Raw genomic sequence first — 13,322 nt, 5'->3', positions numbered from 1 at the left:
GGCACGTCAGTCGGGCCTTTTTCAAATGTAGTTTGTGCGCCTCTCGGCTTCCTTTTCTTTCACAAAGCCGCTCACCCGCTAAATGCGACAGGCTGCCCTCATCTTTTCCATTCGGCGGTGCAGCTGGCCGCACCTGTTGACCGTCAAAAGCACACCTGACGCGCGGCCAAAAAGTTGTCTTCGGTACGAGCTTGAAATACGGTGCCCATAAAGCACCGGTGTCAAACGCGTGGTCCCGGGGCCAAGATTTGACGGGAAGCTGCTAATAAGGTTAAGGTCCACTTGAGGAACACTTGGGCACTGTCGTCGTCGCCCTCTCACAGCAGGGCAGCGTGGAGGAGTGGGCTTCTCAGGTGGTCGCCAGTCTCTGTTTGCGCCTCGATTTGCGGAGCGCGTGTCAGCTAGACTAGTTATCCATTCATTTGTTGTGTCTGTCTATATATGAGGCGCTAATTCATTTCTATCAATTCACAGTCGTAATGGTCCTCTGATGAAAGTCATAACTACAATGTGGCCCATGACAAAAAAGGAGTTTGATACCGCTGCCATAAAGGATAGAAAAACACAAAGCGCTCCATTGTAGAATTAAACTTGGTGGTTAGTTTATGAGTTCCAGTAGATGGTCAGCAGAGGCAGTAGTGAGCAATAAGATGTCGTGTTTTGGGGTGTAATGGTATGCTGAAAAATCGATTTTTGGTCAGTAAACCCGGTTTGTTCTTCATGGCTTGTCACTATTTAGTTTTTCACAAATTCACCAAAGCGGAATAAAGCGTTGTGTGTCTTAATTGTCTCCACCTCCTCTGTCTATGGAGTGCTGAGTACGTCTTTCACGTAGAGGCAGTCGTTCTGTCGCCCCCCTATGCCAAAATTAAGTATTACAACAACAGAAACCGTCACTTTGATGTTTACAATTCTTGCAAGCCTGGGAACCGCTGTGGTAAGATGGAGTCCTGGAGCTGAAGCTGTTCGGCCTCACGTCCACCTCGCCGCCTGATGCCGTATTTAAGGGTGGGCGACGTCGGACGCCAACTGTCGCCACTGGACCAAATCCCAGAATTCTGCCATCATCTTTTTTTTTTGTTTACGGCCATATGCCCGGCAAGCTCCGCGTGTGACACCATGAAAATTCGAGAAGCTCGTCCGATTGCGCTCACCGTTGCCAGAAGTAGCCTGTGAAATGCCATCCGTCGCGGGCATAAGAAGACACGCCGGGCCGTGCCTCGCGCGCTACGTCTTTGCTTCGGCTGCCAAGGGAAATATGTTGATGCTGTGTCTCATTTGGAAAATGTCACGAGATTTATAGTTTTAATTTGGTCACTGTTGTTGTCCTACTTTGGGAATCCTTTTTTTTTTCAGATATACTTCAGTCTGCGGAGAGTATTAAAATAACTCAACATTTGAACAAGGATACACAATGAATCCCCTCCTATTTGCGGTTTGCTATTTACAATTTTTATTTATTTTTTTTATGTGTGTTGTTGATCATTTCTATGCGCGAAGTAAAATCCCTACCACCAGCATTAAAAGTGGCGAGGACCTTTGGCCAGCCCGGCTGCCAAGTGACAGTCGGCGCTTCTTCAGAAATCGGCAGACAAGTCTTGATTCTTTCGTTCCACACTGGATTGCTGGGCACGTCCAACTATTTGTGTACAAGCATTAAAAATTATATTTTCTTTTATATGTATTCTAATAGATACTTAAAATGCATTTTTATCCATAGGCTTGACATATTGTTGCATTACAATTAAAAGGGCATAACTGATCTTTTTTCCACGCCTTGTAGTCCTACAAAAGCCATTCGTTCATCATTAGCCTTGAGTGGCCAGATAAATAGCCGTCAAGTGATTTCATATATTTGTTTGTAATTATTTGCCTCTTATTTTCCGCTCATCAATGACAATAAGCGTCTCATGTGGTTTCTATTAAGAGTTGAAAGCAGCAGAATGAATGGATGTTATTGATAGCGGGGCCTCAGCTCCACTCTCATCCCTGATGAATTAGTTCATTCGTCTAAAACCGCACCCCGCCGCTCAGCATGTAGCGCCGTATCACATGATGCAGAAGCGGCTGAGACCGGCCTCAAACGCTATCTTACGGTCACCGGGTTGCCATGAAAATGAACATTTTTTGCTTTTTAAACTTATGAAAATCATTCTTTTTTTGTGGGTGTGAGTGTGTGTGTGTTATTATCGAGGCTGGGCACATAAGGGACGTGTCCTGACCCCCGTATAATCACGGAATATTCGAACCTCCCCGCTCCCCGGGCCACATTGTTTTAGCGGGTCCAAACGAAAGCCGGCGAGGGCCGGCTGTCCACAGCAAGACAAGGGAATTAGCTCTCCGAGCGGCCCTTATCTCGCCGCCTCCACACTCCACCCGCCGCGCCCCCATTCTCCTCCAGTAATGAGTATCCACCCAATTTAGTCCCTTTTTCTCTCAGAGGGGGAATAAATCCAGCACCGTTGCTCTGATAAAGGGACCTCTTGCCGAGTCCCCCGCCTCTTGCCGAGTGACCTTAATTGACAGGAAATTGTATTTGTCCCTCTCCTCCTATGACAGAACAGGTGCTTCTACTCGCCATGTGCAGTCTGACGACCTTTTGTCTCTTTTTTATTTTTTTTTCTCCTTTTTTTGTTTTTTATCTCCCTCCAGCTGCCCCGAAGGGCCCGAAGCTCTATATGACCCCCAGCAGGGCCAAAGTCGGAGACACAGTGCGCATCACTGTGCAAGGATTCCAGGTAGGACCTCACGGGGTAAGTGTGGAGCACCAAAGTGAAACGATTCAATCTCACGTGGGATGGGAATCGACTCTTTCAAATATCATCAATCATTTTTCACTCTTGTGTTGAACATCGCCGTGTTTCTCACAGTCTTCTTATTCTTAATCGCAATGATACTATAGACCCGTGATGATAACAACCATCCCAAATTGGAATGATTGAAAAAATATACAGAATAAAAATTAAAAAAAATCCAAGTATATAAAAGGAGGCTTCATAATCATGAAAAATCAAGCCATTGTCTCCGCTCTCAAACGCTGTGGGCGTGTCCATTGAATGTGTGAAACCACGCCCAGCTGACAAACCAGCTTGGCTGCATTTTTATGTTTTTGGAATAGATTTTACAATAAACAATGTTTGAGATCATAATTTGCAGTATATTTACAGTTTAAATTACAAAATGATTTATTTTATGTAGACATTGCTAGAGAGGCGTGGGGCCCCGCGAATGGGTATTTTTTTGTGTGTGTATTTTGATGCTAATGGAGAGAGAAGACCATCGATTGAACAATTCCATCACAACTTTATACATTTCAAATTTGTTTGACTTATTTTGTGATGAATTCATAGCATTCCTGTCCATTGAGTATTCCGGACTATGAGAAGAAAGCATGCAGGTTAGCCAAATAGCACAAATTCCGCCTCCCCGCCTCTACCACGACAAATGACTGCGCGTCACCATACAGATCATTTTGCCCTTCTGGCAGTGAGATGAAGCGATAAGCAAGCGAGCCCCACGCTGTGTTGTTTCAGGGAATTTATTATTGAGGACGCCTCGACAGTGCAGGTTTTTTTGTTTTTGTTTTTTTTCTATTCCTTTTTTTTTCCCCCTTGTTGCTTTATTTATGAGATTCAATATGACACTGCTGCTGGTTTGAGCAGCACAGAGCACAGATTTCCATTCCACAACATTATTGGCAGCTTTGAGTTCATTTGTGAGTGTCACAAGTTAAAAAAAAAAAAAAAAAAATCATCAAGTATATAAAATGAGGCTTCATAATCATGAAAAATCAGTTGCGCTGTTCGACTGATCTCCAGTTTTTGAGCGGCTACTTGGCAAGAACGCTATTCATTTTGAAGGACAGAACCGTATCCAAAGGGTTTGAAGTATCTTTGGTCCAAATGTACAATACGTCAGTTGCCCGCGTTTACCAGGGGAAACGCAGGCACGGGCAGAACATGCAAACTCCACACAGGCGAGGCCGGATTTGAACCCGGGTGTTCAGAACTGTGAGGGGGGGGGGGGGTCGCTTGTATCTCAAGGCACCACTGCATGAATCTTGATTCCTGCACTTTTGTCATCATTCAGTATTGGTCCAGTCGAGAACAGGCGCTTTTATTCGCTGGAGGCACTTGCTCCTGAATTATTTGCATCCTCTGCCATTTGTAGCGAAATCCATTCTGCTTCTTGATATACGGACAGCGTGACCTCGTCGATAGTATGTCATACGTGAGATTGCTCAATTCAATCTGAGCGGTAAAACTGAATCAGTTCAAATTGCACTCGTCCATATTTTAGCACGTACAACCGAGTGGACGTTTGTGTGTGCGTGCGTGTGTGTGTGTAGCTAACGTTTCTTCTACTGTCTTGAATTTATCCCCGGACACAGCGACACACGTGGAAATCTGCTTGGTGCCGTTATTTTTAGCAATGTGCTTGTTTACCGGAGGGTTAAGAACTGCGAGGGGAATAAACTGTTGTAAACTGAAGTGTTGATTATAAATGCATGTTGTTAACTCACGGTTGAATCAGTGTGGGGGGGGGGGGGGGGGGGGGGGGGGGGGGGGGCAGGCTGTGGTATTCATGTATTCTTTGCTCTTAATCTCCTTCTCTGCAACGACCCCCCCCACTCGATCCTCCGTTGGCTTCGGCACTGGCGTAGAACGAGGTGTTCCCGGAGCCCCTCTTCACCTGGACCCGCGTGGGGAGCCGCCTGCTGGACGGCAGCACCGAGCGAGATGGCAAGGAGCTGATTCTGGAGCGGGTGCCGGCAGAGCTCAACGGCTCCATGTACCGCTGCACGGCCCAGAATCCCCTGGGCTCCACGGACACGCACACCCGCCTCATCGTCTTCGGTACGTTTTTCTGTTCAGTTTAAACAGCGATCAAGTTCACGTCGGAGCAGTTATTATTATTATTTTTTTTTAAAAGAACAAAATGGCGCACGTGTGCCAAATGGACTGCACCACAATGAGCTGGAATGCTCTTCACGCAATTAAGTAAAAAAAAATGACATCACTGGACGAAATCTATCCCATGTACTGTATCTACAATAACTGTGAAATATAACTCTTGAGATTTATGCCACCACTTTTGGCGATGAATCATTAATGCGGCTGCGAGAGTGCGATTAATAAAAGATTGTGTCCCTAATTGGCTCAACAACACTTTCTTTTTAAGACTGCACTTAGAGAGATGACTATTCTCTTAACGAGGGATTTAGTCCATCAATGGCGAGCATTGTCGCGGCGGTCTCGCTCGAGCGCCAACGGGCGACGAGCATAATGGAGTCGATGGAGTACATGACGGCAGTCCACACAATTTGAAGGACTTCAGAGCGTCAGGAACCAAATGATTCCATGTCAATGCCAGTAGGGGGCGCCTATGGAACTCTTCAATGCGAGACTTTCGCATCCAGTCTGGTCTGGCTCGGACCTGGCTCGTCGGAGTTGCGTGTTTTATGGGGAATCGTCAAACTACACATCATGATGGGAAGTCGAGTTCTTCGCAGTTTAGTGTCACCCATCTGTCTCGTATACATAGTCCAAATTTGGCAGCAATCGGACATAATCCCTCAGGCAAGTTTGCTGTAAATATTCAAAATGGCAGACAAGCTGTGTCTTTTCGGGCGTGGCTTCTTGTATGCCTTACGGGGCTGAAGCTGCAAAAAAAATACCTCGGGACAATTTTCTCTTTAAAGGACACCTGCAAAAACCCGAAAATGGTAGCTTCAAAGCAAAATGGCAAACTTTCTGGGTCTTAATGGCTCTTTTTTTTTGTGGGTTTATTCATGCTAGAGAGACCTACCAAATGTCATCGTGCTAAATGAAACTGGCTTTTTTTCAAATGCCGTAATCCCAAAGACAAAGTTTTGGAGGAAACTGCTGAGTTTTCAAAAATCCAGGGAACATACTTGTCTTTGAAGACCAAAAGATCTGCTTCAAACTTCAAAAATGTTTTTTTTTTTTTTTTCTTTCAGATTCAGTGTCTCATGGCACTTAGAAGCTTTTTTGTTGGTCTATTCATGATAGACATGCCTACCAAACCTCAATTTCCTCAATTAAACTAGCTTTGGGGGCTGTATTTGTTACAAATCAAACAAAATCTCTTGAGTTGAGGCAGAATTTTCAAATCATTCCGTGAGATGCCAATTTTATCGCACTATTTATTAATTTACAGCAGTCGGTGTCTTTACGCTTGTTTAATCTGTATCAAGCACAATTTGAATACAACTTTTAGGGAGAACTGACAGGGAGACATTACCTTGGAAAAAGTTTGGCAAGCAAGCACACCGATGCCTACTTAACACCCGGCGGACCCCGAAGGCATCATCGGCCCTGAGCGTCGTACGGCCCCATCTGTCGTCCGTCCCCGCCTTCTCCTTGTAGATCGCGCCCGCTCTCGGCTTCAGGGAAGTAAATGGTGATTGACTGACCTTGGCGCCTCCCTCACGGCCTTGAGATGGGACAGCACTCTGCACTGGCAACATGTCCAATATACATCAGCAGGACTAATTGCGTGTAACCACGACGCCAGGCGCGGGCATCCCCTGTAATGTGCATCATCATCCGGCGGTGAAGTGACATGCGTAACCTCAGTTGCGTACTTATGCTAATTCGCATGTAATGTATGCACTGGCCACAACATTAGGCACACATGCATGAATGAGATCCAATACAAGAGCCGTATTTTATATATAGTATATTTGGCTTTTACAAAGATATTGTGGATAATGTTGGTATTAATTTATGAATATCCTCATCATTACGGTTGTTTTCATAGCATAATTGGACCGTTTCAAGGCATTGGACGGCATTGGCATGGCTTCTTGAGATTTTTTCGGGGGGGGGGGGGTGGGGGGGGGGAGTCTAGACGTGCCTACCAAATTGCATGTTGCTCAATGAAACTGGCTTCAGGGGCTACATTTTTATGATGATGAACAAGAGGAGCAGTGTTAGCATTTATCAAGGGACTGGATTGGAAGAAAAGTTTATTTTCAAAGGACCCCAGAAAAATCTACGTCGGTGTCAGTGAACAGATTCATGCGAAATTAAACATCACAGGCGGAGCCCTGGGGCAGATTTGATGACTTGTCATTACGCTAACAAAGGTAAGCAAAGTATCTGCTTCCCAATCGATGCCTTACAGCTTGCTGACATTCTCTGCAGTTGGGTAAACAACATCCGAACGATGAATATGAATATGTCTACGAAGGCGAGATTTGTTGTCGCTTGGATTGGCTCTCCTGAGGAGCGTACCTAATAAAGCGGGCGGATCTCTAGCGGAGCGCCTTCGCTTCTCACGCTGCACATCCAGTTGACACGTCACTTCAGATGTGAGCTCGTAGCATCCAGAAATAGCTGAGGAGGCGTTGCTTTTACCCAGGGGGCACTCTTTTTTTTCCCCCTCACATTGCAATCATTCGGCATGCACTGGTTATTAAAGTTTCTATAAAAAAAAAAAAGTCATTTACTCAAAATCCTGGAGTGTTTGGCACAAACAGAGCCGAGTTGTTATGGTGCACTGTGTTCCCCAACTCCATTACCGGGCTGTCGTCTTTCTCATTGGGGAAGAGAGCCTGAACGCCGCATTGTCAATAATAACCTTTTTTTTTGTGTGTGTGTGTGTGTGTGTGTGTGTGTGTCTCCCACAGAAAATCCAAGCATGATGAAAAACACGCAGAGCCAGAACAGTAAGTTTTCCCACCACGCAAATGTCTACACGACCAGTGGGCGAGTGTCATCGAATTTCTCTCACTGAATTCCCAATGTGCGCATATGACCGACCAAGCAAAAGACTGTGACATTATAAAATTCGACTAGTTAACATCTAGCGCTTCACTAGTAGTATTAGTAGCGCGCAACAACTAGGGCACAGTTTTGCCTCACTAGCAAAATGTAGTTGTCCTGACTAGAGTGTGACGAAATATCATACTGCAGTGGAAGGCAGTGGTTGGGAAAAACTTGACTTGTAAGACAGTCAGTCTAGTAGTGCGCCTTAGTTATTCTTCTAGTGTGCTGATTGTCTTACCAGTGAGGGCAAAGAGTGTGTTACTACCTGGACCGAAAGCTGGATATCGAAAGATCTTGAAAAAAAATGCACAAACACTTTTCAATAAAACCCTCTGAGGATTAATTTGATATCCATCTGAAGGTCAACGTACTTGTCCTCACTCGTAGGACAACTTTGGCATACCAGGAGGACAGCTACTAACTACTACTTGTGAGGCAAAACTGTGCACTAGTAGACATACAGCTTTCCATACGACTGTGACGTCAGTCGTTTGCAATTGTTCCACGTTATTTCTCTATTTTTCAATTTCGCTCTCGCTGTGTGAGACGCTGATGGCGATTTTTGGATGGGGCCTCGCTGTGCGTGGTCAGCACAGATTATCCTCTGGAGCCCAGAGCACCAAATCCTGGATAAACATCCGGGATTTGGCGTCGCGCTTAACCGCGTTTGTGAGGTGCGAATTACCTCGTCGACAGCCAGTCAAAATGGAGACACAATGCATCTGTGCCTTTCTGCCAATTGGGGGCGCCAGTGACATTTTGTTCGTCCATCTGTGCTTCGAAATTTGATAGCAATCAGACAAAATCTCCAATATTTTCTCTTTGAAGGACCCCTGCAAATGGCTCGAAGTGACCCTACCATTTCAACTTCAAACCCAAACGGCTGATTTCCCGTGGCTTTGCGGATACAGCTGCTCGATACTTTTTTTGAGGGTCTACTCATGATTGACGCGACTACCAAATTCCATGCTGCTAAGTTCACAGGCTGGGTTTTCCCCAAAAGAAATTCCCTCGGAAAAGTTTGTTTGAAGAACCCCTGAAAAAGACCCTTAAAGGTGGGTTCCAAACCAAAACGGAAGACTTCCTATGTCTTTCTGGACGTGGTTCCTTGAGACATTTTTGTGGGTCAACTCATGACAGACATGTTGGTTTTAGTTAACAAATTCATGCCCATGCTCTCACTATCTGGCTTGTTCGTACGTCGGCGAATGCCACATCCTTCTTGGAAAAAGCGGAACTGTGGAATTTGTTCTTAAATATGCTTGAATGAGGCCCAGTCTTCCTGGAACTGCACTTCATTACGTGCTGCAAATCCCCATATGACATCATCTTCACCTGGCACGTTGCTCACACCTGAATCCGCTTTTTATGTATACGCATCATACAACATTGAACAACAACAACAACAACAACAGCAGGTTGTTCGCAGTCAATCTTCCAAAAGCGGGTTGATGCAACCGCGAGCGCGTCCTCTGCGGTCCACTTGCAGTCGACTGGCGTACGCGCGCAAGTCGTCCGGCCATCTGTTGCGTTTCGCACATTGGCTCGGACGGCGTCGAGCTTCTGCCAGCCTGCTCGGCGACACTTGTGGGAGTGGTCTCTCTCTGCCAGTGTGTGCTTTGCAACAGCGAAAAAAGACTGTCGCAATAGAATTCAATCAATAAGAACAAAAGATTTCAAGATTTCAGCTAATTGCTTCACTTCATTCTCATATTGGTCAAGTTTTTTCTCCTAAAATGTATTCATTTTACTACTCCACCGATAATATTGTTTTTTTTTTGGTTTTTTTAAATAAAACGTAAACGTATTTGTAACAATGTGGCGTTTATAACATTATAATAATTTCCTCCCTATATAATTGGATTGTTTAGGATAGATTTGTACTTAATTTGTGTAATTCTCCAAACCATTAAAAAAACTGGCAACTGCGGGAGACGGCGGCGGTCGAGGGACCCGGGATTGAGCTGCCACCGAGCGGGCACGTCCGCGATGGCCTCCCGGGTCCTCGTCGTACACCAATTTAACTTGCATGCGAGCTGCGTGCGTGCGTGCGTGCGTGCGTGCGTGCGCGTGCGTGTGTGTGTGTCTGACCCGATTTTGTCCTTGCTGTGACACACCTGCTCCCGCGCTGACATTTGAATATTCAAATGTGGATCCACAAGCCACAGCTAGAGCTTGAGGCGCAGCAACAGCAAGGAAGAGCAAATAAAGGACAGACGGTGTATGTGCATGACGACAATGTCAAGAAAACATTCGTGTCAGGCAGCAGGTTTCGGCCGTGCGGCAGCCTTAAGTCGTTTTTCCACGAGATGATGCCCTTTGCCCTTTAATGGTAAGAATCGACATGCGTTCACAGCAAATAGTTTTTTTTCTACCGCTGATTTGTGTCATTCTGTCGACTGGGCTCGCCATCTGCTCCGCAAAAGCTGTTCCCACGATGCACCGCACCAAACATGGCCGTCACACACGTGCAAAAAGGGATTACGCGGCGATTACACTCTGGGTCCATTAAAATGCATTTGCCACTCGATCGAGCGCTTCCCTCATTAAACGACAACGCGCGGCTCATATTGCATGTGTGAGAGGTTAGCTTTTCATTTACATTGTTAATATGTACTGGCTAACTGAGGGTGATTTCACCAACGCTAATGATGCGTAACTGTCGGGTTTATTTGTGAAAGCAGTTTATCGGTCTTGCGGGAGATATTTTAGTTATGCCATTTTGCCAGGGTTGAGCAATGGTGGCCGCTTAAAAGAAATGAGGAGGCAGCTTTTTTATGGCCGTCCACTTTAGTGGCTGATGCGGAACTTTGACATCAAGACTAACGTATAGACGAAAACTGCTTTTGAATATAACGCATGACCGCTGTGATGACTGATAAACAATTTTACCATTAAGACTCAAGCATATAGAAATGATCAGCAATTGAATATACTGTACGTCCACTGTAGTCACGGATACGCAACTTTGACTCGTGCGTAGGACGGACGACAGCTTTAGTTGTCCACAGTAGCGACCGATGTGTAACTGATATCAAGACATATGTATAAGATATAAGAAAATAGCTTTGGAATACATTTCCACTGATGCAAAACCTTGATATCAGGACTCGTGCATATAGAAGAAAATAGTTCTTGGATGTCAGTCCAGTCCACTGTAGTGAATAATGCACAAATTATCATAAGCGCTGTTCGGCACCCACAGATTTTTTCAAATCTATCCCAAATTTGGTTTGATTTTTTTTCTTTTTCTATATTTATTTTTGTGGGGGAACCAACCCTGAAAATGTCTAGTGGCAGCTTATCCCTGCTTATTCAAGATTTTGGGGGGTTTAAAAAAATATACACATATATATTTTTTTCAATGCAATTATAATGTTCATCAATTAGCCGCAGGTGTTTGCTTCTATGTCCACTGTAGTAGTGACTGAGGCACAACAGCTTTTGACTGCAACTGCCGTGATGTTCATTTTTCCAATGCATTTCACAGTAATGGAATATGCTTAATACTTTAAAAAAAAAGGTATGTCAGCAATTTATTGAAAATAGCCCCCCCCCCTCCCCCTCTCTCCCTTAAGCACCTTATTATACTGGCATTCTAATTGCAACTTCGGTATCTGACCGCATGTTTGTTTGCTGTTTACAGGCGGAGCCTCACACATGAACGCCGCGGGCGGCCTGACGTGGATGGCCCTTGTCCTCACAGTGACCGTGGAACTGACGTGAAAACTCGTACCCTCGCTCTCACATACTTGCCCTTTGCATACAACAAACACACACACACACACACAACCATTTAAAAAGAAAAAAAAAGAGAACAAATCATCAGCGTACTTTCCACAACCTTGCGAGTGTTCTCCGGCCCTCAACAGAACGTCTGTCGAAGGCCACCGTGCTGCCACCCAATGGCGCTCCCCCCATTTTTTGTAACGAAAATAATCACCACGATAACGCTATCTAAAGAACAACAAGATGAACAGGACAATCTCCTCCCATATGTCCCTCCCAAGTTACCCCCCCCCCCCTTTTTTTTTTTTTTTTTTTTTTGTCCCACGTCTGCCTGTTGTGACCAATAAAATTAGTTCAAAGTGGAAAGATGGCCTTCAGATTTTTTGTTTTGTTTTTGTTGGGTGGGGGGGGTCAAGGTGTCATTGCATTTTTCACGCAAATGTGAAAAGTGGTTCAAACTGGGCCAAACAACAACACAACACGACACACATCTACGCCACGTCCCGGAACACACCGGATCATCACCACAAGCGGGCAGAGGAGGGACGGATGGCGTGGGCAGGGGCAACGCAGACGGTCCTACAGAACAATCTATATACTATACAAGTATCTTTTTTTCTTTGATTTTGTTTTTTTGTTGTTTTTTTTTGGTTCCTCTTTTTGAGGGCTCAGAATGTACAAAAAGACTTGAAATGCATTGGCAAGCTTGGCAAAAGAAAATGCTTTTTTGAGTGTATTTTGTGTACATCCGTGTAAATAATGCAGATAATTAAAAGAGGTTTTATGGGGTTGTGGTGGGGGACGGTCGTCGAGTTGTTTGTACTTCATCCATCAGATCTAAACATTGGCTGATAGAACAAAAGCAGCTTTTATCTGTATCCCATTTATTTTTTTTTATTTATTTTTTTTCCCCCGAAATATCTATATATCAGTATGACTGGAAGTGGTCTCAGAAATGTCTGATGTTTTCAGGATTGTGATTTGGATTTATTTCTTTTGTTCAGCACTGCTGCAGCAGTTTGTTGCAGTTACGTTTCCTTGTGTCATGCTATCTTAAGTGACCTACATTGTATGTGTGTGTGTATATACGTAACTCTTTCTCTTTCTCTCTCTCTCTCTCTCTTTCTCTCTTTCTGTCTCGCACGCAGACATTTGCCGAGATTAGTCGCATCACGCTAGCCGCCATTTTTCCCCCCCACGCCGGACTGATAAAAACAGGGTTGTTTGCATCTGTTTCATTTCACCTGTATTAAAAGTGGAGAGATGAACACACTGACACGCCTTGACTTTGCCTATGACATGTTAGCATGTGTTCTGACTTATCATCACTTGTCTGTGTATGCTCACAAATTCCAAGTGGCTGCATTTGCCATGATGATAATGTTCAGTTGTCATAGACACTGTTAGAGCAACGGAACAAGTTGACAGTATTTTGTATTATTGTGGTATTGTGTGACTGTGTGCCTAATGTTGTGGCCGGTGAGTGTTTTTCTAGAATATTGCAGACTGCCGCATATCTATGGCTGCAGGGCTCATTTTGCAACCCTGTTTGATGTCGGCAACATAATGGTACACATTAAATTTATTCTAGCTCAACTACAGGGCCGACGTCCCCAGCAAGCCTTTGAAGGAGAGTAGTAATGATAAACCAAGGAAATGTGTGTCCAAATGAAGGTTAATTTAACATACCGTAATCGCTTGTTGTTTTTTAAATCGCTAATCATGCCTAAGATAAGCTACATGCATGAGCGGGCGAAGGTTGAAAGGATTTTTTTTTATTTGGTCGAATAGAGATGGCAG

At 44.7% G+C, this 13,322-nt stretch overlaps 1 protein-coding gene across 2 annotated transcripts in view; it reads left to right on the top strand.

Annotated features, from left to right (window-relative positions):
- Positions 1-12,798, top strand: part of igsf21a (immunoglobin superfamily, member 21a) — a 166,459-nt gene extending 153,661 nt beyond the window's left edge. Inside the window, exons 7-10 of one of the 2 annotated variants that reach the window (XM_061785727.1) lie at positions 2,653-2,738; positions 4,664-4,856; positions 7,655-7,693; positions 11,440-12,798. In XM_061785727.1, coding sequence (XP_061641711.1) covers positions 2,653-2,738; positions 4,664-4,856; positions 7,655-7,693; positions 11,440-11,519 — 398 coding nt within the window. In that variant the 3' untranslated portion in view covers positions 11,520-12,798. Of the gene's footprint in view, positions 1-2,652; positions 2,754-4,663; positions 4,857-7,654; positions 7,694-11,439 lie in introns of both variants that reach the window. The other variant, XM_061785726.1, reaches the window with a different exon arrangement.
- The last annotated feature ends 524 nt before the right edge of the window (positions 12,799-13,322 follow it).

Source organism: Phyllopteryx taeniolatus, chromosome 9 (assembly GCF_024500385.1).
Source record: "Phyllopteryx taeniolatus isolate TA_2022b chromosome 9, UOR_Ptae_1.2, whole genome shotgun sequence".
Classification (NCBI taxonomy): domain Eukaryota; kingdom Metazoa; phylum Chordata; class Actinopteri; order Syngnathiformes; family Syngnathidae; genus Phyllopteryx; species Phyllopteryx taeniolatus.
This window is presented reverse-complemented; position numbering and strand designations above follow the sequence as displayed.